At 45.7% G+C, this 26,306-nt stretch overlaps 2 protein-coding genes across 5 annotated transcripts; both read left to right on the top strand.

The window, feature by feature from the left end:
- The first annotated feature begins 25 nt into the window (after positions 1 to 25).
- On the top strand, positions 26 to 11,558 carry TBC1D25 (TBC1 domain family member 25). The gene is made up of 6 exons (XM_033104883.1): positions 26 to 278; positions 1,828 to 1,937; positions 2,894 to 3,048; positions 9,240 to 9,367; positions 9,506 to 9,694; positions 9,969 to 11,558. The coding sequence occupies exons 1-6, from the start codon at positions 159 to 161 to the stop codon at positions 11,325 to 11,327; spliced, it is 2,061 nt and encodes a 686-aa protein (XP_032960774.1). The 5' UTR covers positions 26 to 158; the 3' UTR covers positions 11,328 to 11,558.
- An 8,277-nt stretch (positions 11,559 to 19,835) lies between these two features.
- On the top strand, positions 19,836 to 23,418 carry RBM3 (RNA binding motif protein 3). Of its 4 annotated transcripts, none has more exons than XM_033115347.1 (7): positions 19,836 to 19,990; positions 20,571 to 20,691; positions 20,952 to 21,058; positions 21,695 to 21,800; positions 21,893 to 21,986; positions 22,435 to 22,513; positions 22,838 to 23,418. In XM_033115347.1, exons 2-6 carry the CDS (start codon positions 20,589 to 20,591, stop codon positions 22,490 to 22,492), a joined length of 468 nt encoding a protein of 155 aa, XP_032971238.1. In that variant the 5' UTR covers positions 19,836 to 19,990; positions 20,571 to 20,588; the 3' UTR covers positions 22,493 to 22,513; positions 22,838 to 23,418. The 4 variants fall into 4 exon arrangements, with proteins under 4 accessions (XP_032971238.1, XP_032971228.1, XP_032971218.1 ...); XM_033115337.1 differs by having other exon boundaries at positions 22,435 to 22,517; XM_033115327.1 differs by having other exon boundaries at positions 22,432 to 22,513.
- Positions 23,419 to 26,306: the final 2,888 nt, after the last annotated feature.

Genomic DNA, 26,306 nt, shown 5'->3' with positions numbered 1-26,306 from the left:
TCTGCCAGGTGGGAGGGGCGGGGGGAGGCCAGGGTCGTGCAGCGCCCTCTGCGCCTGCGTCCAGGCGCAAGGTGGGGCTGCGGGTTCTCGCATTCTGGAGTGCGCGTAAGGGGTAGGGGGCAACCGTCACCCGTCACCCTGAGGCGGGTGGCGGCGGGATGGCGACCGCCTCTGGGTCCTCGGACTTTGCCGGCTCCGGAGCGCCCCCGCCTGGCGGGGAAGTCCAGGCGGCCGCAGCTGACGAGGAGGAGCGAGAGGTGGTACGGGTCCGAGTCAAGGTGAGGTTGGCGGCCGTCATCCAGCCCGCCCGAGGCTCCCAGGGGAAAAGAAGGTGGGGGCTGTCCTAGGATGGAGGGCGGTACCTGAGATTTGGGGTGTTACCTGAGGGGCGAGGCTTGAAGGCCGAGTGATAGTGGCAAGGGCTGAGGGAGGCTGGACGTGGGAATGCGGGGGCATGGCAGAAGGGCACGAAGAATGAAAATGGAAGGGTAGGGGTCTATGGAATGGATGGATGGAGATTGTGGGTAGAGAGGAGGGGCCTTAATAGTTGAGAAGTGGGGCCCTAAGGCATGAAGGAGGCTGCTGCTATCTGAAAAGGAGGCACTGAAGTCAGTTAACGTGTTGAGAGTGCACTTTTGTGCAAGTCCCCACCCTGGATGAGCTGACATGCTTGTCGGGGAGACAAACAGCTCAGTAAATGAGAGGCTTTGGACACTGGTGAATGTCACGAGGAAATAACACAAAAGTTTTGAACTAGGGTGTTACTTTAGCCAAGGTTGTACAGGGAAATCCCCAGAGAGGTATTGAAGGAACAGAGCCCCAAATTAAAAGGAGTCACCTATGTGCCTTTCAGGGGGGAAGAGTGTTCTAGGCAGAGGGAACACCAAGGCCAAAGGCTGGGAGATGAGCTTGGCCCGTGCCTTTAGGTTGCCATATTTCTGGAGCCGAGAGAGTGAGGGGAAGAGTGAATGAAGATGAATCAGAGAAGTGAGAGAGGGGCAGATTGTGAAGGGCCTTTGGTGTGTACTCTGAGTAAGAAAGCTGTTGCACTAGTTCCGACAAGTAGTGATGTGACTGGGACCAGGTTGGTGGCACTGGTGGTGATAAGAGGATAGATTCTGGAGAGAAGTAAACGGGTCACTTCAGTGTACTGGAGGACGCTCTAAGGTAGAGGTTTGGGAGTTCAGAAAAGACATGCTGCCTGAGCTATGAGTGAGCCCATGGAAGAAAGTAGGAAGGACGTTCCAGACAGGCATCAGCATAAGCGAAGGCCTGAAGGCAGGATGTGTTCAAAGTAACTTCCAGAAGTTTGGTAGTACCAGAGTGTAAAGTTCCAAAAAGCTGACTGGAGAGAGAGACTGTCTGTGCTCACCTGCTGGGGACCTTGGGGTTGCCTTTGAAGAGAGTTAAGTAGGACAGTGTTGTATGTAGATCTGTGTGCTAGACTGGTTGCAGCATGGAGGACGGATTATTAATAGAGGCCAGACTGGACATGGTGATCCCGGCAACCATCATTGAGGGGACATAGAAGGAGGATTGGGCGCCTGGACTATTGCGTAGCCTCTTCCTCACTAGAGCACTGCTTTCTCCCTTATCCCCCATAGTCTGTTCTAAGCAGAGCAGCCAGAAGGATCCTATAAACATAAGTCAGACCACATCCGTCCTCTGCTCAGAACCTTCTAGTGCTCCCCGCTCACTCACAGCAAAAACCAAAGTCCTCACCATGGTCCAGAATGCCTGCCACTTCTCTGACCTCTTCTACTGCTCCCTCTGCTTCAGCGTGGTGATGTGGCCCCTGATGGCCTACCCCGTGTCTTCTCTCCCCAGAAATGTGAGAGCTTCTTGCCTCCTGAGTTCCGCTCTTTCGCTGTTGACCCCCAGATCACGTCCCTTGATGTGTTGCAGCACATCCTCATCCGAGCGTTTGACCTGAACGGGTGAGTAACGGGATGCTGGCAGCCAAACAGTGATCCAGTCACCTCAACAGCGATTGGCTTTTTCGTTGTTCGTGTTCGGTAGGGTATTTGTTTGTTTTATTATTATAAATAATCCCACTGTGAACAGCGACATCGGCGTCTCTTGGAATATTTGGCGAAATCTAGGCATAGAATAAATTCACTAGGAGTGTTTTTGCTGGGTTAAAGGGTACATGCTTTTTAAAATTTCAATGGATGGTTCCAAAATGCTCTCCAGACAGGTTTTACCAATTTACAATCTCACCAGCAGCATATAAAATATCTGTTTCCCCTCACACCCTCACAAGCACTGGTTACTCGAAAACATTGGAAAATTTGCCAACCTGATAAGTGAAAAATGATGTCTCTTGGGGGCAGGTATGATGGTTATTTTGTTGTGGTGGTTATTTTTGAGGAATATATGCACATGGTAACAAACACAGAGTACAAAAGTGATGGGTAGTTAGGATGTTTCCATGGTGATAATAGTTATCACACAACATATTTCTTTGCATAGTTGCACAAGTGTATCTAAAGAATAAATTCTTAGTTGTTATTTGACTTTTTTGCATAAGCACCTTTTGTTGTGAAAAGTGACAGTCATACAGGTTGCTTTTTTTTTTAATGCAGTAAGAAGGCTGCTTTCTTTCCACTTCTATCCCTCAACTACCCTGTTACCCTCCCTAGAGGGTACCAACATTTTACCAGTTTCCAATGTACCCTCAAGATGCAAGCAGGTGTGTATCTGTTTCTATGTTTGTGTAACAAAGGAAAGGTGAATGATCTGATCGCAGGTTGACCACAATCCTTAGCACAGTACCCAACACGTATTAGGAAGTTGTTGTCAACACCGTCTATCTTCCCCTGCAACTGTCCCTGAGGCCTCCAAGGGCACAAGTGTATGGGGCACTGAGAGCGTCTGTACCTTCTTTGTCCAGGAAGAAGAACTTTGGCATCAGCTACCTGGGCCAAGATCGGCCGGGCCAGGAAGCTTACCTGTCACTCCTGTCTGACTGGGATCTCAGCACAGCCTTCGCTACTGCCTCCAAACCTTACCTTCAGCTGCGTGTAGATATCCGGCCCACTGAGGACAGTGAGTACCCAGTGCCTTGGGGAGCACAGTTGTGGGACCTATCCTGTCCCCATAGGATGATTCCACCCCTTGCAATACACTTCTTCACAGTGAGCTAGAGAGTTCGGTAGCCTAAGTTCAATCCTGGCTTGCCCACTAGGCGTCAGTTATTCACCTGTAGAGATAATGGTATCTTAGGGCTATCGGGAGGATTAAACAGGAAAATTCATGGAAAATGCCTGAAAAGGTTCATGGCTGCAGTGAATGCTCAAAAACTACTAGCTGTAATAACAATAATTATCATGTTAAATTTGCTATTATAGTGTATAATCTAGTAGTATATAATTATATAATGTAATATAAAAATAGAGCTATAGTAGTGTGTGTTTCAATTATGATAATATGGGATACAACAATGCTGATTATAATAATGGTAGTTGTATTTATTAATTCACTCTTCCTGCACTCATACTCATTTGTTTGCACTTTTGCTCACTTGTTCATGTGCTCTCTTGATCTCTCAGCTACTTTCTCTCTTCTCATGTTTGTTACCCCACTCTTGCCTATGCTGGTCCCTCAGAGCACACAGATAAATTAAGGCATGGTCCCAAAAATTTTATTATGGACCATACATTATATAATATAATAGTATTATTATACTATTATAATGTATATTATATATACTATATATATCACTATACATTATATTACATAATAGTATTGTATCAGTGTTAAATTTCCTGGATATGGTAATTGTAGAGAGAGAGAAAGAAGAGTTAGAGAGAAAAATGGTGACAGATGGGCAGGGAAACAAATGGAAAAAGACAGGTAGCAAGACACACAGGAACCACTGCCACTGAGTAGCCCTATGTGCTTAAGCCAGTCACTTAACTAATTCCCCAAGCCTCGCTTTCCTCACCTGTAAAACAGACACAGTAGCGCTATTTCAGTAAAGAAATCAAACTGCTCAGCTAATAAACATGGAGAAAACCCCAATTGCATAAGAACTGAGAGACATGCAAATAAAGCAGGAAGACAGACACCCATCAGTTTGGCAGAAAGATATTTAAAAGTTATCTTTTTAAAGAGAATCAACTTTCCAGTTATTAAGGAGCCCTTTCTTTTCTTCCTGTTGTCTTACTGAATTCCTGCGTCTACAAGTGTTTAACATTGATCTTTGTTAAATGCTTAGTCAGTTCCTTGTTGTTTTAATCACGTAGCTTTATGATATGTTTTAATGTTTTCCTCTTTAAAAATTTTATTGAATATTCTTGTTCACTTAACTATTCTTTTCATTTAATAGAATTAGCTTATCATTTCATTAAAATCCTGATGGGAAAATTGATTGGAGTTGCATTTTTTAAAGAAACAAAATTTTAATTACCCAGTAAATACATTCTCCTTATTAAAAATGAAGGCTGAAGTCTCCTGGAACCACTATGCCTAATCTCAATCTCCTACCCTTTTGTCCTGCAGGAACCACTTTGATCGGTGTAGTATGTAACTTTGCAGGTCCTCTATTCACACGCACATGCGCCCACAAATACACACAAAGTTATCCACATATAGAGATACATAAGTATATTCATATTTGTATATATACACAAATGGTATGTGTTTAACATAAATGGGTCATACTATACTTAATAAGTACCCAAGAGATGGAGCTGTTACTATAAATATTATTAATGGCATTCTCGTAATTGTGTTCATGACTGTGAAAGCAACAGGCATGTTGTGACCACTTGCATGGCCCAGTCCCTCTTTCTGGGAAGAAGTCAGTTTCTGTCACCTCTACGATCAGATTACCAAGCCTAGACCTTTGACCGATTTGTACATTTGTGATATGAATCCTCTTTCTATCAGAAGTATTGCAAATATTTTTTCCCAGCTTACCTTTTTTTATTAGTTTCAGGTGTACAAAACAATATAATAGTTAGACATTGACACCCCTCACAAAGGGATAACCCCCTTCCGCAATCTACTACCCCTCTGACATCATATCTATAATAGCTGTTACAATTCCATTGACTCTCTTCCCTATGCTGTACTTACCTTTTGTTTTATGGCTTTGTTTATGGTGTCTTTTTGTCCTATTAAAAATAAAATTTTGTATGTAGTCTTATACATATATCTGTCTTTTCCTTTATGATTTCTGAGTTTCTCCTCTTACTTTGGAACATTTTTCCATCTATAAGCTTATACAAGTATTCTACATTCTCTTCTAATATGCTTATTATTTTCTTTCTATATATAAGTACCTACTCTGTCAACATTGTGATAAGTAGACCTAGCTTTTTTTAAAAAAATTCCAGATAAGTAGTCAATTACACCAGCATCATTTTTTTTTCAAAGATTTTTTTATTGGGGAAGGGGAACAGGACTTGATTGGGGAACAGTGTGTACCTCCAGGCCTTTTTTTCGAAGTCAAGTTGTTGTCTTTTCAATCTTAGTTGTGGAGGGTGCTGTTCAGCTTCAAGTTGTTGTCCTTTCAGTCTTAGTTGTGGAGTGCGCAGCTCAGCTCCAGGTCCAGTTGCCATTTCTAGTTGCAGGGGGCACAGCCCACCATCCCTTGCGGGAGTCGAACCGGCAACCTTGTGGTTGAGAGGACGCACTCCAACCAACTGAGCCATCCGGGAGCTCAGTGGCTCAGCTCAGCTGAGCTCAAGGTGCCGTGTTCAATCTTAGTTGCAGGGGGCGGAGCCCACCATCCCTTGCGGGACTCGAGGAATTGAACTGGCAACCTTGTGGTTGAGAGCCCACTGGCCCATGTGGGAATCAAACCGGCAGCCTTCGGAGTTAGGAGCACGGAGCTCTAACCGCCTGAGCCACTGGGCCGGACCCCAGCATCATTTTTTAAATAACTGCCTTCTCTACACTGATTAGAAATGCCACTTTTGTCATATACTGAGTTCCCAGGTGTACTTGGATTAATTTCTGGGCTTCCTATTGCATTCCATCAATTGGCTCTATTTGTCTATTGCTGTGTTAACACCATATTTTCATCACAGTGGTTTTTGTGGTAAATTTTAATAAGACAAGCATTATCATCTTCCCACTATTTATTTTTCTTGGCTCTTTTTTTCTTAACTATTCTTAAATGTGAATTCTTTCATGTGAATCTTACAACAATTTTCCAGTTCCAGGAAAAACCCCATTAGATTTCTGATTGGCATTGCACAGCATTTATATGTTAATTTAGGGTTTGGGAATTTTGATAAATTTTACGATGAGGAAATGTAGTATGTGTAGCATATATTATGTAATATCACAAGCAGGGCTTGGGACAGGACCCCATAATGGAACACTTGGGTGTTTCTTCAGGGAAATGTGTGCACATTCACACTTAGTGGGTTACATAAAGACTATATATAGTTTCATGTCAGTTCAGATCAGGTTTTGCCACTAGCTGAGTTTGTGCTTGTAGAAATCCTTTACTACTATAAGCTTAGTATAGTATAGTATAGTATAGTATAGTATATTTTATTAATGGGTTTTTTTCTTTTTAAACTCAATATAGAATGTCTCTTTATTCTTGTAATGTTTTTGGCCTTGAGCAGTGCTTTTCCTGACATTCACATCACTGCTCTTGCTTTCTGTTTGTGTTTGCTAAGCATACCTTTAGGTTTCTTTAATTTTCATCTTTTCTTTGTTACCTAGTTTTAGGTATGCGTCATAAAAATCCTGCTGCTGGATTTATGCTGTTTTATACAATCAACAGTGAAATATTTAGACCACTTTTCCCCTCCAGTCTCTCCCAGACTCCCCGGCCCTTGAAATGGAAGCTTTGGAACACTTCTAATTCTTATTCTTACTTTGATCCCTAACTCTTAACTTCTGGGTTTTCCTGAGATGGTAATTTTTGTTTTTTTTTAAATTCCAGAGTATCATCTTTTCTTGATAATAAGTCACTTGTGTTTCAGGAATCCTAAAGTAAGCCTTAAGATTACAAACTCTCAATCACAGTATCTTTTTCACTTTATGTTTAACTTTATATATTAGAAATCTGTGGCCCATCACCATTTACCCTTCCTTTGCTATCCCCACCTTCATTCAGTAGTCATTTGCTTAGAGAACTTATTTGTTCATCTCCAATAGGTGCGTGGGTTGCATGTACTCTAATGACGAAAAACGTCTTCCTTTGACCGCTGTAGATATGTACTGTCTTGGCTGGGTGTGAAGCCCTTGAATCTTACGTCTTTCTTCTCAGTGCTCCATAGGTGCCACAAGCCACTGTCTTCTTGCTTCCAGAGTTGTGGAACAGAAGTCCATCACTATTCTGACCTTCTTTCTGTTGTAAGCAGTCTGTCCCTTGTCTTTGGAAGCTGGAAAGAGTTTTGCTTCCTTCTTGGAATTTGGATATTTCACCAGAATCTAAATAGAGTGGGGGGAAGGCTGTCGTATCTACTGTTTGTTAAGTAATTCTATTTAAGACTTGGTGAGCCATTTCATCTCAGGGACGTTCTCCTTCGTGTCTGTGTGATTATACTGTCTCCACCTGATCCCTTTTCTCCCCCCACGTTTCCTAGTATTTGCATGTTAGGTCTCCTGGACTTGCCTTCCCGATCTCTGTAGTTTTCCACTCAAATTACCAAGCTTTAGCTCTGTGCCTGGAAGGTATTTTTCTCTTTGGTCTTTTAGACTATTAGTTTGACCTTCTCCATTTTACCTGTTAAGTGTTTTAATACTCTGATTAATGTTTTAGAAAGACCACTCTGGCAGCTGTTGGGTGAGAGTGGAGAGGGACAGAGAGGAAGCAGGGACTGGTTAGGAGTTTCAGGTGAGAAACGTGGTGGCTCAGACAGGGTGACAAGGTGGAGATGAGAGAAGAGGTGGAATTGAAGTATATTCAGCACGCAGAAGCAATGGGGCTTAGCCACAGTTTGGCCCTGGGAGCTGAGACAGTGGGAGGCGGCAAGGACGTCTCTCAGGTTTCTGGCTGAAGCACCTGAGGAGGTCGTGTCTCCAGTGGCTCTCAGGCTTCCCTTTGGGGCCCCTAAGGTTTGCTGTGCACTGTGACACATCCAAGGAGAGGCAGTGACATCCACATGCAGCCTGGGGTTTGCTTCCCCCTCAGCTCTGTGGGGTAAAGGACAATGAACTCCATGGAAATTCCGCTGAGGGACAGTACTTGCCTGCAGATGACAATGGCTTAAACCACTTGAAGTTGATTTGTTTCATATAATTGAGTTTGAAAGCCCCTGGACATTGCTGCTGTCAACTTAGCAGCTCTTTGGCACCAGGGCTGACATCTCCTAAATCTCTCCAACTTACCTTCAGGTGGCCACTGCTACTTCAGCCAGCACATCACATTTGAGGCAGGAAGAATGAATGTGAGAGGCTGTGAAGAAGAGAGAGGAGGGACAGACTTCTGCTGATGTTCCAAGGGCCAGAACTGGAGAGAGTCAAGCACAGCATTGTTGCCTCTGTCTAACATACATGACATACCTTTTCCACACATACTTTCTCTAAAACCTAGTTGGGCTCTGGAGTGAGGCAAAGGAGGTTCAGATCCCAGCCCTGCCATTTCCTAGCTGTAGAATCCTGGCCACTTACGAATTGTGCCAACCTTTCCATCATCATCAGTAAAATGAGAACGGTCATGGTAATCTGTACTGATTGTGGAGGAGAACTAGTGTGAATATAAGATTGAGAGTTTGGGCTCTCGAGCTTTGGGCCTGGGCTGCAGATTTTGGTTCTTTCACTCACTAGCTGTTGGGCCTTGGGCAACTATCTTATCCTGAATGTGCCTATTTCCTCATAGAGAGAGTGGCATTAATAATAGTGCCTCACTTATAGAATGGATGTGAACAGTAAATGAGCTAATATCTGCAAAGGGCTCAGAACACTTCCTGGCACTTCACACTAGGGAAATGTTGTCTCAAGTTCTTACTACTTTTCTTAAAGTTAAGCCCCTGTCACAGTGCCTGGCACATAGTAAGTGCTCAATAAATATTACTTTGTCATTAAAATATTGCTATTAGAGCCTGCGCAGCCATTTTGTGAGACAGTTACCGAATATAAAAGACAGTTATTCTAATAGAAAGGAATTGTTCGTGGCTCTATGTTTTGTATGACTGAGATGACATGAGAAGAGAGAGTGGGAGTCGCTCGTTGCCCTTTGGTGGCCTGGCTTTGACAGGAGAGGAACCTGGCCCTGAGGTCTGGGGTTCTCATCCCCACGCTCATGTCACTTCACTCTGTTTGCCCAGGCCCGCTGCTGGAAGACTGGGACATAATCAGCCCCAAGGATGTCATTGGCTCTGACGTGCTGCTGGCTGAGAAACGGTCATCGCTGACAACAGCTGCCCTACCGTTCACACAGTCCATCCTCTCTCAGGTGGTTTCAGGGACCCCACGGCCCAGCTGTGGTTGGAAGGCAGGGCCTACCTGATTCCCCCAATTCTGAGCATGCTGGTTGGCACCTGCTCCGAGCCTACCCACTGACCAGTGGCCCCCCTCCTTCCTTCTTTCACAGGTGGGCCGCACCTTGTCTAAGGTCCAGCAGGTGCTGAGCTGGTCCTATGGGGAGGATGTCAAGCCCTTCAAGCCCCCCCTGAGCGATGCCGAGTTCCACACGTATCTGAACCACGAAGGCCAGCTCTCCCGGCCTGAGGAGTTGCGCCTGCGGATCTATCACGGTGGTGTCGAGCCCTCCCTGCGAAAGGTGAGCCTCCTCGGCCCTTCATTGCATCCATCGCTCCTGCTGTCGTGAATAGCTCATGAGACACGTGCCGCAGACCCCACTGGCGTGGGGTGGCATGGAGATGTTCCAGGGCAGCGGGCTGTCCTTCATGAGGGGCTAGGAGTCAAAGGTGGGAAGGCAGACATTTGGAAGGAGGACAGAGGCCCCTGGCAGCTGGGTGGGTGGTCACGGATATGCCCTGGGGCAGGGCGGCTCACCTGTAGAGCCTCAGCCTCATCCGCTTTGCCCCGGCCAGGTGGTGTGGCGGTACCTGCTGAATGTGTACCCTGACGGGCTGACAGGCTGTGAGCGGATGGACTACATGAAACGCAAGAGTCGTGAGTATGAGCAGCTCAAGAGCGAGTGGGCCCAGCGAGCGAGTCCCGAGGACCTGGAATTCATTCGCAGTACAGTCCTCAAGGACGTGCTGCGTACCGACCGGGCCCACCCCTACTACGCGGGGCCTGAGGACGGCCCACACCTGCGGGCACTGCACGACCTGCTCACCACCTATGCCGTGACCCACCCGCAGGTGTCCTATTGCCAGGGCATGAGCGACCTTGCCTCGCCCATCCTCGCCGTGATGGACCACGAAGGCCATGCCTTCGTCTGCTTTTGCGGCATCATGAAGCGCCTGGCTGCGAACTTCCATCCTGATGGCCGTGCCATGGCCACCAAGTTTGCCCACCTCAAGCTGCTGCTGCGACACGCTGACCCTGACTTCTACCAATACCTGCAAGAAGCCGGGGCGGATGATCTCTTCTTCTGTTACCGCTGGCTGCTGCTCGAGCTCAAGCGTGAGTTCGCCTTTGACGACGCCCTCCGCATGCTGGAGGTCACCTGGAGTTCACTGCCCCCTGATCCTCCTGAACATGAGGTAGAGCTCGTCGGACCCCCTAGCCAAGTGGCAGACACTGGCTTCGGTGGTCACAGAGGGCGGCCCATGCGCCAGAGGCACATGTTGAGGCCCGCAGGTGGGGGAAGCAGTGCTTTGGAAGATGCGGTTGACCACTTGGCTATGACCAGCCAGGGGCCTGGTGGCGGGGGACGTCTCCTGAGACAAGCCAGTCTGGATGAACTCCAGCAACTCAGGGACAACACTGGCCCCAGGAGGGACCCTCTGGTCCAGGTGCACCATCCAGCTGCCCTCATCACCTCCAAATCCCTTTCCGAGCCCTTGCTCACCTCAGACCCCCTGCTCTCCTCCTCTTCCCACCCAGATTCCCCGTCCTCCTCATCCCCGCCCTCCTCCCAGGAGGCCTCTCCGGCTGGTGACGTGGCTGCAGGCTCCCTCTTGATGCCAGAGGTGGGCTCCCGGAACAACCCCGGGAAGTCCCTGCCGCCCCCACACCCACTGGGCCTGCCCCCACCCCAGGAGTTTGGCCGGGGAAACCCATTCATGCTCTTCCTCTGCCTTGCCATCCTGCTGGAGCACCGTGACCACATCATGCGCAACGGGCTGGATTACAACGAGCTGGCCATGCACTTTGACCGCCTCGTGCGAAAACATCACCTGGGCCGCGTCCTGCGCCGGGCCAAGGCTCTCTTTGCTGATTACCTGCAGTCAGAGGTGTGGGATTCAGAGGAGGGGGCCGAGGCCACAGCCCCCTCTTAATCAGGCGCTCTGCAGCCCACCCTCAGCCCGTCCAGATCTCCCTTCTTCACGAGGGCCTCCACGTGAGACCCTACGTCCCTGCCTGCCAGCCCTCGCCCTGTCGGAGCGTGGGGCCCTCTCTCTGCGGGTCTGAGAGTACGGGGCTCTGCTTTGGCACTGTCTCCTGGAGGCCATGGCCTCTTTTCTGGTTTTGTTGCTTTGTTTTTAACAACTGTACTTTGCACACATGAAGGTCACTGTGATCTGTTCATTTCTCTGCCCTCTTCCTGGTTTTTGTTGTAGATGGAGTCCCCCGGGGCTCTTTACCTGACAGAGCTGAACTCCTTCACTTGGTGTAGGGTGGCTCCTGCTTCCCCAGTGGCCAGAGAGTGGATGCTGAGAATTGGTTGTGGAAGGTGAGCGCAGCTCCAGGACTGCCTGAGGAGGGCCTGAGGCTGTTGTGTGGAACACCGGTCTGCCTCTGAGGGTTTGGATTATGGCTGTGAATGTATGTCTCCAGGACAGGCCCCTGACTAAGGGATGAGAGAGAGTTCCTGACTCAAAAAGGGCAAGATTCATTACAAAGATTGGGAAGTATGGGCTACTGGGCCATCCACCTCTAGCCTTCCACCTGTCATCTGTTCTGGGATCCAGACCCTTCCCTGTGAGTCTTCTGCACTAATGCGGGCAGTCCTGGGCAGGGGCCTGAGGCTCCTATTCTTGTCACTTGCTTTGGGGCCAGCTTGAGGGACTATGGCCTTGCCATGCCGAGGGCTCTAAGCTGTAAACTGGGTTTCTAGCTCGTGGGTACCTGTCTTAACCATTTTACCAGTAGACACCTTTTATTTGCCTTCTCCATCCCACTACTGTGAACAAACAAACCAAACAGTGATAAAGCTCAGGCCCTCAAAGAAGTCCCCTATTTATTTGGAGGTTAATGATCAAGAGAAAGTCCTTTTCTCACTTAGGTTCTCAGAAGGCAGATTCTCTCACAGGCCAGGTGCTGCCCTCCACAAGGACGTGGCAGACAAGGGGTGAAGTAACGCGGGTCCTACAGGTCGTCGCCTCACCATGCCAGGCTCTGGCCAGAAGTTGCTACATGAGGCCATGCTGACAGACGTGAGGGGCACCAGGGCAGCCATCCTCTCATCTGTCTCCCCCGGGACTGCCATGTAAAGCTGGATAGAACCCTTAAAAGGCTCCCATCACCCCCACTATTGGGGAAGCTGACCATTCCTCAGATGAAGGCTCAGTCACAGGAAGAGCAGGACAAGACCACTATGTGTCGGGGGTACCTCAAGACTATGGGTCTAATAATTATGCATAAGGGGCTCAGGCATCGCCCACACTAAGTGCCATCCAACATATGGGGGTATATGGCCCTCTGAGGGCCTGCAATGTACCCACTTTGTCAGTTACCAACTGGGTACCCTCTGGGCACATTCTGTGATTAATGAGCTCATATACTTGAGGGGCCAGGCCAGCCAATTCTGTGATTGGTGGTTTGGGGTGTCTGAGGGATAGAGGGGTCCTTCCTGTGAATAGGAGGCTGAGATACCCTGAAAGGCAGAAACCTGTATTAGTCCCCGTGGGTGCTTGGCTGGGGCTTCGTGTTTCTGCCAAGATGGCAAACAGCACAAGCCACCAATTCCCTTGCCTAAAAGGAACCCTAGAGAAACCACAGAGGGAAACATGAGTTCCAGAAACTGCAGCACAGCTAAGAAGACCTATGGGGAAATGGAATCTTTAACTGGCCAGTGTTTTGAGTGGAGGATGGCTGGTGGCAGCAAATACAGGAGAGGTTAGAGATTTAAGTTCCGGCTCTTACCTCTCCCCCATGTTACCCCGGGAAGACCCTTGTCTGTCCCATCACTTGCAGAAATCATCCCAACCACTAGGACAGGTGTCTGGGGGGCTAGCGTCAGGTCACCAAGCACCGTGCTAAGGGGAAGAAATGTGTACTCAGAGGCAGCCACTCCTCCACCTCTCCCTCCAGACACCAGGGCTGGTGGTGACACCAAGGGAAATGGCTTCCTCTGAGGGTTTAAAGATGAAATCCCTGCCAGAGGAATTGTGAGGTGCTGTGATAGCAGATGGGAGTGAGAGCTCTGCTTTTGTGGTGCCTGGGACTGTCAACCCTCTGGCTCATCTCCCCACACACCCCCAGAGCCCTAGAAGTCCAGGTGATTCAGCAGTGAAGTGGCCTTCAGCTTCCCTCAGTACATTTTACCAGCCATCACAGCTTCTCACGTCAGGAATATGAGCTCAGCGCTGAAATAACTAGACGCCAGGACAGTACAATTACCTCCAGAGAAAAATAAACTGCATGTATTAGTTATCTATTACTGTATTACAAATTACCCCCAGACTTAGCAGCTTAAAACAAATCTTAATTGTCTCCATTTCTGAGGGTCAGGAATATGGGAGCAGCTTAGCCAGGTGGTTTTTGTTGTTTTGGGGTTTTTTTTAAAAGATTTTTATTAAAAATATAGCTAACATGTAGTATTTCTGGGGGTGCCCCCAAAATGTACACATTTTAAGAGATGTTATCTATTACTTTTCAAAGTTGAATTGAATTACAGTAGCAATGTGTCCTATGACGTTCGCTCAAAAGATAGCGTTAATCAAATGAATGCTAGTGTCATTCATTGTAATTCAATTTTAATAGTTTTATCCTGTCTTAAAATGTGTTTTTTGGCACCCTCTGTATTCGTTTCAGGGGTACACCATAGTTGTTCAACATTTATATACCTAACGAAGTGACCACCATGGTAAGTCCAGCTTAGCTGGGTGGCTTTGATTCAGGGTCTCTTCTGAGGTGTCAGTCAAATTGTCAGCCAGTACTGCAGTCAGCTGAAGGCCTGACTCGACTGAAGGGCCCGCTTCGAAGATGGCCTGCTTGTGAGGCTTTTGGCAGGAGGCTTTAGTTTTTGTTTTTGTTTTAACCACCTGAGCCTCCCCATGGGGATCCTAACCACGTGGTCCCAGCAAGCAGGTGAGAGACTGTTACCAAGACAGAACCACAGTGTCTATTATGACTTAACCTCAGAAATGACATTCCATCGTTGCTGTATTTTCTTGGTCACACAGACCAATCCTAGTACAACATGGGAGGGAACGACACAGGATGTAAATACCAAGAGGCAGGGATCATTGGGGGCCAAATTGGAGGCTGGCTACCACACCGGGTGACATAATATCTGAAGCAGAAGTATTGGGACAGATGAAGAATTTTAAATAAGTATAATAAGAGATCATATTAGAAGACAAAACAGGAATAAGAGATATAGAAAAGACCCAAAGAAAATACGAGGTATGAACATGATGGTAGAGAAAAAGAACAGAAAAATACTGTAAATGAAGAATATGAAATGAGATGTCAGAAGTTTTAATAATTATTATAAAAATAGAACACAGAGACCCTTATTGGATTTTTTTTAAAGTTCCAGCAGTATACACACATATACAAAGATTTAGAAATGTTGAAAAATGAAAGGATACAGCAGACTAATTAACAGCCCCCAAAAAGCTGGGATAGCCATCCTAAAAGCTAACAAAATGAAATTTGAGATCACAAAAGACAAAGAAGGACATCTACTCACTGACAGGGAGATATGTCTACCATAAACACATATACTCCTAAGGAGCCCTGAACAATACATTTATAAGCTTGATACATAATCATATACTTGTATATCACACATTCCTATATAACTCTCCACTTAACAAATGGAGAAGATTTCTTTTATGCTTACACTTAACAGTTACAAAAGTAAGACCATAGTAGGGCACAAAGAAAGCCTTGAAGAATTCAGAAGTATCAATATTAAGCATGTTCTCTGACCATAATGCAATAAAATTGGCAGTTAATAACAAAAAGCTTTAGAAAGCCCCCATTTGGGGGAAGAAATTATTAAATAACCCTTGGATAAAAGAAGAAATCATTAAGGAACTTTAGAAATATTTAGAACTAAGTAATAACTACTACAAAATTTGTGGGACACAGCAAAATCAGTTAATAGAAGAAAATATATAGCTGTAAATACATTTATTAGGAAAGAAGAAAGGCTGAAAAATAAATGGTCTAAGCATTCCACTCAAGAAGTTAGAAAATGCAGAGGAACAAATCCATGAGCCATGGAGGAAACAATGTAAGGAAGGAAATAAGTGCAATAGAGAATTAAAGAAGTAATGATAAAGAATAACAATGAAAAGCTTGTTCTTTAAAAATACTAATGATAGGCCTCTGCCAAGACTGCTTTAAAAGAATGCAAGATACAGACCAAAAAGAGGGTAAATTGTACATACAAAAAGAGGCTAAATATTGTAAGCTAATAAATTTGAAAACCTAGATGAAATGCATAAGTTTCTGGAAAAATTAATGTGTGCTCAGATTGATGCAAAAGAAATAAAAACTTGATTATAAAAAGTTGTAATAAAAATTGAAATGATAGTCAAAAGCACCCCATCTCACTGTAACAAAAAGCTTCAGGCCCAGACCCAAATGGTTTTGCAGATGTTGTTCTATCAAACTTTCAAGGAACTGTTAATTCACAAATATACAAATTGTTCCAGAAAATAGGAAAAGACCAAAAGCTGCCTGGGTCGTTTTGTGAGGCTAGTATAGTCTTAATTCTAAAACCAGATAAAGATACAAGACAATAAAGTTATAGACCCATTTCACTTACGAATACAGATGCAAAAATTCTCATAAAAGATTAGCTACCTGAATTCAATGTGTATTTTTTAAATCACAAGTAGGGTTTATCCTAGGAATGTGCAAACATGATCAAACTTAGAAAATTAATGAGTGAATTACCATATTAATGAGGAAATACTATGATCTCAAAGCATTAAAAAAATTTGATAAGGTTCAATACCTGTTTTTGATATTTTTTAAAAAGAACTCTTAGCAATAAAATAAGAGTAGAAGAGAACTTCCTTACCTTGATAAAGGTTAGGTGGCAAAAACTTAGACAGCAAAAACACCTAATAGTTTTAAATGCATTGTCCCTTTAAGATCAGAAACAAGGCAAGGATGTTCACTCTCAATATTACTATTTAATACACAACTGGCCAATGCTGCAAAGAAAGAAGAGAAATGAGGTGTAAGTTTGGGAAGGAACTCATAAAACCCATTTGCAAATGGTATGATTGACTACCTTAGAGAATAACCAGAAAAACTGTTAGGACTAATAAGGGAGTTCAGGAATTTTCTAGATCAGCCTATAAAAATCAAAAGCATTTCTCTACACCAACAATAACAAACAAGAAAATAAAGTATGTAGAAAATAATTTAACCAAAACAAGACCTCTATAGAAAAAAAAAAAACCAAAACTCTAATAACAAGTAGATGATCTGAATAAAAGGAAAAACATTTCATGCTCTTTGCTGGGAAGATTTTGGTGATGTATTATGTATGTAAAAATTACCCCCAAACTTGTTGGCTTAAAACAATAAACATTTACTATCTCTCACAGTTTCTAGGGTCAGAATCCCAGAAGTGACTTAGCGGGGTGGTTCTGGTTCAGAGTCTCTCATGAGGTTTTAGTCAGGATGCAGAGGGGGCCTGCAGTTATTGGAAGGCTTGTCTCTACTTCCAAGAAGGCCCACTCACATAGCTATTGACAGGAGGCCTCAGTTCCTTCATAGGGCTGCTGGTGACATGCCAGCTATCATCCCACAGAGGAAGCAATCTGTGTGAAAGAGAGCAGGAAGCCAAAGTGCCTTTTATGACCTAGTCTTGGAAGTGACATGTTCATTCTGTGCATTACAAGTGAATCACTAAGTCCGGCCCACAATCAAGGGCAAGGGAGTTAAACTCCAACTCTTGAAGGGCGCAGTACCAAAGAGTTTGTGAACATGCATTAAAACTTCCACAAGTAATATCATTAAGATGTTATTTGTGCCCACATCTGTTAATTTAATGCAATCCCAACAAAATTTCCATTTCTTTTTTTAAGAATTGCAATAAACTTACATTTGAATTTAGAATAGTAAAGGATTATGGATAGCTAAAATAGCCTTGAAAGAGAAGTTATGATAGGAACTTGCCTCACTAGATATTATGACATGCTAAAGGCCTTACTTAGTAACTAAAGAAAAAACCCTGATATTGGCCTAAGTAGACCAATGGAACAGAAAAAAGGGCTCAGAGAAAGCCTTAGATTTGTGGAAATTAATATGTGATAGAAATAATACCACATACACAAAAGCAAAAGGATTGCTTAGCAGATAGTGATGGGACATCTGGCTCAAGATACGGAGAAAAAACCAGATCCATATCTCACACCACATACGAGGATGGACTTTAGATAGATTAAAGACCTAAATATGAGAGCAAAACTGGAAAGTTAACAGAAGAATACATACACCTTTTTGATCTTGGGAAAGAGGGATTTCTTTAAAAGTACAGACTTTAAGTGGGAAACTGATTATATGAAAATTAAAGATCTTTGTTACACTATGAATATTACAGTTAATAACACAAATGTCAGAATGGGAGAGGGTATCTGCAATTTGCAACATCCAAGGGATTCATAATTAGACTATGTAAGGGGCCCCTGAAAGTCAGTAAGAAGAGGAATATGGGAATTGGCCTAACAGGAATACGGATTTGAACAAGCAATTTACATGAGAAAACCCAAAATTGAACACGCACATGAAAAGTACTCAAAATCATCATCAATCACTTAAAACACAAATTAAAGAACTAATGAAATATGACTGCCCCAGTTAGACTGGAAATTTTTAGAAAGCTGGATAATGCTAAGTGTTGGCAGAGACAGGCATGTAGGCACATTGCTCCACCGATTCCAGCTAACAATCTGGCACTGCTTACAGAAATTAAGTATGTACATCCCCTATGACCCAGCAATTCTTCTCTGAGTATACAATCCTATAGAAATTTTCACACTGGCCCATAAGGGAGCATTTACAAGGCATTTATTGAAATGGGGTGCTGGAGGCAGCCCAGTGTTCCCTGCTGGGAGCACCTAGGGGTAAAGCGATACAGTGGATGTACACATTGGAGTTTATTGCAACCATTAGAAGCAGCAGACAGATTAGATGTACCCGTAACAATACAGATGAATCTTAAAAACAATGCTGATGGGGGAAAAAACTGAAAAACAGAACGACACTACCATTTACTTTAACAGCATAGGCAAAAATGTAGATTTTTATATGAAATCACACAAAAAGATGCACATTAAATCCAATAAAATAGTTAACTGTGGGAGGAAGGGAATTATAGTTGGGTGCAAGAATAAGAGAATAAATAAAATGAGGGGCTTTGCATAGACCAACAATGACGATGTGTTACGAACTGTGGACTATGATCAGAAGTCAGACACTTGGAGAGGCAAACAACTACCTCTTTTTCGCATGGGATTCAGATTCTCTGAGGGCTATCTAAGACCAGTATGTATGTGGACAATGTGAAATCTGTTCACGTCCATCTTGGGCATACGTAGGAGGTCTGAATACAGCAAAAGCCAGACAAGTGCATTATGCATACGATACTATACTCAGAAAGTTAACAAAGCTAGTCTGTGTTTGGAGGGCGGACCCTTAGAAAAGGCTGGACGAGTCCACTCTGTGGATAAGAAATTTAGAGTACCTGAGGGCAAACTAAGCCATTTGTTCTGGACGGGGAGCTCAGAAATGAAGTCGGTTAAATCCATTCATTTAAATCCATTCATTGCAAAGGTAGCTCAGACACTCTGAAGGCTGGACAAGACTAAATTTGGGTAGTGGGCTCAGACACACCTTGCTTTGGATAAGTGCACCGTGTATTATGGAAGTCCTTTTTGTGGATCAAAGGCTCAGCAACTCTGAGTAACAGCAAAAATCATTGCGTGGATTAGGATTTACTTCCTCTGAAGATTGGAGCGTCCTGTTTTGTAAAAGGCATCTCAGGCAGTGTACTGGCAGAGAAATCAAAAGGCTGGCTTCAGGAGGTTGTCAGATAAGGCTGAGGGCTGAAGTCACAAATGAGAAAGAATAATGCCAGGGAAAAGGGTCCCATGACAGGCGGCTAGATGTTCGGCACAGAGGAAAACAAAAAAGTAGGGGTCAGGAACAGACCCTGAGAAAACGTAGACCCGATGTTAGGGACTGTGAAGGTTGATGACATCGGGGACGTGGGGGGATAAAACATAGGGCCCTAACGGGATATGAGGTTAAAGGACTCGAAAGTGAAGGGGGTTATCATTATCGGAGGACGGTAATTATGTCGTCCGGACCCTACAGGAACATGACTGAGATGGCGAGGAACACATCGGAACCAACGGGGGAAATGACGTCAAGGAAGTGAGGACAACGACGGAAAGTGGTGTGAGAGCGAAAACGTTCATGCGCATAAGGGAAGAAAACAGCTTGGGCCAGTAGAGGCAAAGAACAGAAAATAGAGAACAGAAAATAGTCCCTCTGACGTCAGAGCGCACCGACCACACAAAGCTCGCCCCCATTTCCGGAAGCGCGCTGAACGCTTCGCTCCCTTTGCTCCGCCATCCCCTCTCCCCACCAATGAGCGCGCACGCAAGCCGGCGCGCGCGGGGGACGTTCAGTGACGTATGTAGGCTACGTACGCTTTATTAAGCGTCTTCCCGCGCGGCACCCTTCTCAGTTGCTCTGCTCCTTGGTGGTTGCTGTGCCTTCTGTCCTTCTACTTAATTTCCAGGTAAGCGGCGTTTTTCTTGAGCGGTCGCTCCTCGCCTCACTGGTGTGCGCCCCGCCGGCCAAGAGCGAGGCGCGCGAGTGGGGAGAGTAGCGGTTCGGCCACGTAGGCTTGGGCTTCTCCGGGCGGGCGGGCCCCGTGTTCGGAGGTCAAATTTTGGGGGTGGTGGGAGGCTGGCGCGCGATATCCATGTGCGAGGAGTGCCGGGAGGGGATGGCAGCATTGGCGGCGGGAGTGACCATGCTATGGCCGAGACTTGCGGCCTCCCTTTTCCCACGTGACCGCCGCCATCTTGTTCTGCGGGCACAGAGGGAAACGCAAGGGTGTTTCGGGCCTGCGCGTCGGCACAAAATGACGGGCGTGGTGGCAGAGGATGTTGTGGGCATGCGCTAAGGCGGCCCCCAAATGGCTACCTCGCTGATCTGGCCCGGCAGATTTCCATCTTTTCGGCCTGCTTTCTCGGTCTTCCCTTTGTTACTCCTTATTTTGTTTTTCGTGTCCATTTTCTGTTCTCTCCCTCTTTTCTCTCTTTTCTCTCTGTTCCGATCTCTTTGTTCCATTCTTATCCATATTCCGCCTACAGGACTCCCAATTCACTGCCATGTCCTCTGAAGAAGGGAAGCTCTTCGTTGGAGGGCTCAATTTCAACACTGATGAGCAGGCTCTGGAAGATCACTTCAGCAGCTTCGGCCCTATTTCTGAGGGTGAGACGTGGCCAGACCCATCCATGGTTGGGGGGGTGAGAGGAAGTTCCATAGCTCTTGCATTTCAACAAACTCGGAGAGAAAGGTCAGGGCCCCAGGCCTTCACATATTTCTTTCCTTGTTCCTAGGCTAGAGGTGTATAGGTTTAGGCATTGGAGAATCTGATAATTTTCAAGTGAGGATTGGTGAAAGGGGTTCGTTCTCTACTTGACACTCCTTGTCACTTTTCCTCTTACCCGTTTTCTCTCTCCCTTCCCCAGTGGTCGTTGTCAAGGACCGGGAGACTCAGCGATCCCGGGGTTTTGGCTTCATCACCTTCACCAATCCAGAACATGCCTCAGATGCCATGAGAGCCATGAATGGAGAGGTGAGGCCTTCTACCTGCATAGGGGCCCTGCCCCCATCTGCCACTTCCACCGTTCTTTCTGTTTTTCCCTCTGTATGCTAGAGGCAGCGCGGCCACCAAACCCCACAGTGCCCACTCACAGGAGCTTGACTGCCTTCTATTCTAGGGGGTGGAGGGCAGCGGCAGACAGCCGGGCTGCCTGGGAGGCGACGACTGGTCCTGCATGAGGCCGAGAAGCCACCCGTGGATGGTTGACCTGCCCTGGGCTTAGGTAGTAGAGTCTGCAGACCTGTGGGCCTGGCCCGGAGAGGACCTCGTGAGTCTTCTGGGATGGACTCTGAAGCCTCAAACCAAGAGAGGTGTCTATCTAGCCCTAATAGGCGGGCAGCTTAGAGGAGTGGGGAGGAGAACTCACCTGAGTTCAGTCAAGATGTAAGTAGTAGCAGGGGAACACGGTGGATTCAGGTCATTTTGTGGGATTCTGTAGCTCTGATAAGGCCATTGTGGTCAAAGGAGCTTGTTCTGGAACATGGCACCCAGAACCTGGTGCCCAGCAAGAGTTTCTGGGCTCTTTGGCCCGCCTGCCCTACCCACTCTTCCCTCACCACTGCCCTGCGTGACCACCAACCCATCCTCTTTGTGTCTCCCCACACCTAGTCTCTGGATGGTCGCCAGATCCGTGTGGACCACGCGGGCAAATCCGCCCGGGGAACCAGAGGGGGTGCCTTTGGGGCCCATGGGCGTGGCCGCAGCTACTCTAGAGGTAAATACAGTGGTAAATTTGGTCACAGGGTGTGAAGGAGAGCCACCTGTTAGCAGCCTGTGGACAATTGAAATGTTTCTTATCTGCTGTAGGTGGTGGGGACCAGGGCTATGGGAGTGGCAGGTATGACAATCGACCTGGAGGATATGGATATGGATATGGACGGTCCAGAGACTATGGCGGCAGGTGGGTATCCGAGGGGTTGGGGTCCTCTGGCGGTCCTGCTTTTCTCCTTAAGAGTTGGGCTACCTGGGTGTTCATAAATATCTTACCATGGTGTTTCCAGTGTTTGCTTTTACAAGTTTAAACAAAACTGTAAAAGTAGGAAACAATGTTTTGAGTTATGTGTAATGCATTAATAAATTGAAAGATCGTATAATTGCAGTATACAGTACATATATTTATTGTACTGTTATGTTTATTGTATTAACATTTAATATGATTTGATTTGCTATGTGTAAATTACCTACCGTATAATTGTGATTTCTACATGATACTCATATGCTTAATATATTGTTTTACACATTTAAGTTAACGTATAAAATTTGATATGACACTTAAATATATGGTTTTTAATATCAGGGCAGGGGGTGTCTGATAGCATTTCTGTAACATGACTGTTTTTTCCCAGAAGCCAGGGTGGTTATGACCGCTACTCAGGAGGAAATTACAGAGACAATTATGACAACTGAGATGAGGCATGCACACCTAATGTAGGTGAGGCTTGTATATTGCCACTGAACAGACCTCTGTCCACCAGCCCTGTCATATTTCTCTCACCTTTCCCTCGCCCTGCACATTTCTCACCTGGCCCACCTGACACCATTCCTCGGCCTCTCTTGCTCTCAGGTGCTGGGTCAGGGCTAGTTGGCGGGGTAGTGGGGGGTTCTGAAAACGTGTCTCCCCTGTAATTTTCTGGCCATGGAGGAGATGAGGGGCTGTCCTTGTCAAGCCCTCAGTAACTTTACTTCAGGAGGTGAGCATGTCAGCCTGTTCCTTCCTGACATCACAATTCTCCCCGTTCTTATTGTTCTCAGATACACAAGGAATAAAACTTCTGATCCAGGATCGTCCTTCCAAATGGCTGTATTTATAAAGATTTTTGGAGCTGCACTGAAACATCTGTTTTAGTATATTGACTTCTATTTTTGAATTGAGCTCCCAAGGTAGCTTGTTAAAAGACCTTTTAGAAAGCTCCGTGTGTTTTTAAAAGTTTTTTTTCTCCCATTTAAAGACAAATTCTGGAACATTTATAGAGTTTGGGTATTTGTCCTTTGAGCAGTTTTTTAGTTTGAGCTCTCAGGATTGGTTCTGGCAAAAAAATGGCCAGACTGATTTTTATTTTCAGAAATCGTGTATCTAGGGGCATTAAAAACCCATATGCAATGGTTATCATGGTTAGGAAGCAATTTCCAAATGTAACTACAAGAAACCAGTGTGATAATTTAGAGGTTTTTTTTTTTTTACTGAGGATCACCACACTGATTATGTAGAAGTTTTCTTAAAAATATTTGTGAATGTCCATTTTTTTTAATACTGGAAGAAAAAATATTCTGTTGTGTCTCGTAGCGTTTAGGATGTTCTTCATGGAGCAGATTAAAAAGTTGAAACCTGAAAACAATCGATACTGATAGTGCTTTTTCCTTATTCTACCTAGTTTGTAAATTGGAAATAGAGTAAGAGTGGAAGGGAGACTCCTGAAAAAATACTCAGGGGTTGGGCGCATAGACTGCCAAAAGGATAGAGACTTCGAGTTTAAAGTTCGTTCAGTTTGGGACTGGCTTGGGTGTGTGTATACAGGTATACCTCAGATACTGTGGGTTCAGTTCGAGACCACAATCGTAATAGAGCAAGTCTTTGCAGTAAAGCAAATCATATTTTTGATGGTGGAAGGCTTTGCCTTCAATTTATAGAACATATGTCTATGAAGTACAATACAGTGAGGTATGCCTGTACACGAAACCTTGAGGTGGGGTGGCTACAGGTGAAATCCCCTAACGGCTCAAATTGGGTTTCCTGAGATGGTGTATTGGCCCCGTTGTCTTGATGGGTGTCAGCTTAGGAATCAGACTGCTTGGGTTTGAATCTTAGCTTTTCCGAGCCATCAGATGGGTGCGCTCCTCACAGGGTGGTTCTGAGAATGTAAGCATCTGGGGGGAGCCAAACCCTGCCCTACTGGTTCCCGTTCTTTCCCCTGCAGTGATGAGGTGGGAAAGATACACTGTTCAGTGTGAGGGTCACAGTCCTTTTTTGAGAAAAGGCTTCTAAGAGGGAAACCGATTCTGCTGCTTCCCAGCTATTTAGGATGAGTCATTTAGTCTGTGCCTCAGCTTCCTGGGCATTACACACTTACTGAGGAGGGTAAAGTACACTTAGGCGTGGACAGACACTGAGAACAGTTGGCCAAGCCCTCAGTTGCAGAGATTCAGTGGTAAGATGGTGGCAATGAATGGCCTGTCTGGTTTTGTGCCTCTAGCTGGTCTGAATTCCTCAGTTCTTTTAGTCCAGGGTTTGGTGGCTGCATTGGAGTCCCATGGGCTTTACTTCCACCTGGCTAGTCTTGAGCCAGTGCGACCAGATTGCAAGTTCCAGGACATCCTAAACTGCCTTACTCCCTCATACCTGGGGCATGTGTTAATGGATGGAGTATGTCCCCTTAAAATGCATGTTAGAACACCCTCCCCAATGTAATGGTATTATGGGGTGAGGCCCTCATGGGATTAGACACAGCTTGCTTTCCCCCTCTGGTTTCCATGCCATGTGAGGATACAAGAAGGTGGCAGTCTGGAAGAGGGCCCTCACCAGAGCTGAACCGTGCTTGCTGGTACCCTGATCTTCGACTTCCACCCTCCAGAACAGAGAGATTCACGTGAGCCACCTAGCATACGGTACTGGTAAAGTAGCCTGAACGGGCTCTGGATCCTTGTACTGAGTACCAGTATTGGCAGCTTGGTGCCCATGTCTCCCAGCTAGTTGGAACAAGCCCCAAGGACCTGTCTTCATCCAGGTGGTCCTTCCTGGCCCACTGAGCTCAGCCCAGATAAAGGCATCGTGGCTACTACCCCCACCAGTTGGGTACTTGGTCTGAGGGGGCATTCTGTGCTGGGCCTTTGGGGAGCTAAAGCAGGGGGAGCTGGCAGGAGGGACCACCATTACTGCCTTGTGAGTGAGTAAAGGCATCTCTGCTCCCTGCTCCTCAGGGGGCAATGCCCGTCTCACCCCCAATGTGGCCTGAGATGGCATTCCGTAACCATAAGGTTTTTGCAACAAAATGACCCCCTAAGTGGCATCAGTAAAGACCATAAGTAGCCTCAGACCTGGATATCAACTTGGTTAACCTGCTCTGCTCCTGGTTTCAGAAGGTACCTTGTAATCCAGCCCAGGGAGGCCCAGTCTCTTGCTGTTTGTTTACTCTATGGAAAGGGACCTAGAGGACTTGCAGTTGGTTTTTTCTGGTTCTGAAATCACTGATCAATAAATTTTTTCAGACAAAAGTGTGTATTAGTCCTCTGCTTCAGTTTGTCCAGGATCTCATTAATGTGACTTTCCCAAGAACCCACCAAAACCAGGAACTCCCACACACTCAAAGGTGCCTTGAGAACCTGCACCCCAAGGCCAGATCCCTGGCCTGCAAATAACTTGCATTTTAAAGCCCTGGATCTCGCTTATACTAAAAACTGATAGAAACATCCCATAGACAGCTTCCCCCCACTTCAAGGTCCACGATAAATCCCAGGACCCGCACCTCCCACCCCGTGTGGGCTGAAATCAATCAGTTTTCAAGACCCTGCTTCCTAGCTTAATTGCCTCAGGTTCAACATGTATAAAGTGGGAATAATAGTGCCCACCTGATGGCCAGGTTAAGGGTGTTGAATGTGACATGTATAGAGCAGGGCAGGTCCCTGATACTATCCCCACATTTGTCCCCCCCATTCTAGATTTTGGAGTGTAGAAAACTTCAAATAGATTTTTAAAGTAAGTTGCTGTGAATACTTCAGGTATGTAAAACATCGGATAAGGATCAGTAGCCAGTGTTACTGTTTATCAAGACAAAACATGTCACATCCCTGCCCAGCTGCATTCCTCTTCCACCTCCCACCCTTCAGACTCACGTAAGGGCCATGATCCTTTACAACTCACAGTGCACCAAGATCTGAGAAACCAGGTTTTCAAATTTGGTGACAAGGCCTGACTCGAAGCTTTTCGTAATTTTTTTTTCCACTCAGTGTGAATGCATACAGTGTATTGGAGGAGTGTTTGGTTATGGAGAACTTACCTAGATACTATTGGGGGGAGAGGGTCTTCAACAAACAAATGCACAAAGTTAAGGCTTCTAGATAAACAATCCGTGGCATTGTGCTGCATAAACATTTTTAATATGCCATCAAGTGAAATTTTTTAACTCTATAACCTTCCTTTAAAACTCATCTCAAAGTTTCCATTACTCTGTCTAGTTCTTAGTTCAGGGGCAGAATTTGCAGTCTGTTTTTAAACTTGATTTACCCA

Source organism: Rhinolophus ferrumequinum, chromosome X (genome assembly GCF_004115265.2).
Source record: "Rhinolophus ferrumequinum isolate MPI-CBG mRhiFer1 chromosome X, mRhiFer1_v1.p, whole genome shotgun sequence".
NCBI classification, from domain to species: domain Eukaryota; kingdom Metazoa; phylum Chordata; class Mammalia; order Chiroptera; family Rhinolophidae; genus Rhinolophus; species Rhinolophus ferrumequinum.
The sequence above is the reverse complement of the archived record's forward strand: the minus strand, read 5'-3'. Positions and strand labels throughout refer to the sequence as shown.

Bases quoted from the DNA above. Each gene is read 5' to 3' on its own strand.
- TBC1D25 (XM_033104883.1), top strand. From the start codon at position 159: ATGGCGACCGCCTCTGGGTCCTCGGACTTTGCCGGCTCCGGAGCGCCC. The intron at 1,938-2,893 runs GTGAGTAACGGG...TTCTTTGTCCAG, and splicing joins CGAGCGTTTGACCTGAACGG to GAAGAAGAACTTTGGCATCA. The intron at 9,695-9,968 runs GTGAGCCTCCTC...TGCCCCGGCCAG, and splicing joins TCGAGCCCTCCCTGCGAAAG to GTGGTGTGGCGGTACCTGCT.
- RBM3 (XM_033115327.1), top strand. From the start codon at position 20,589: ATGTCCTCTGAAGAAGGGAAGCTCTTCGTTGGAGGGCTCAATTTCAAC. The intron at 21,059-21,694 runs GTGAGGCCTTCT...CCCCACACCTAG, and splicing joins TGAGAGCCATGAATGGAGAG to TCTCTGGATGGTCGCCAGAT. The intron at 21,801-21,892 runs GTAAATACAGTG...TATCTGCTGTAG, and splicing joins TGGCCGCAGCTACTCTAGAG to GTGGTGGGGACCAGGGCTAT.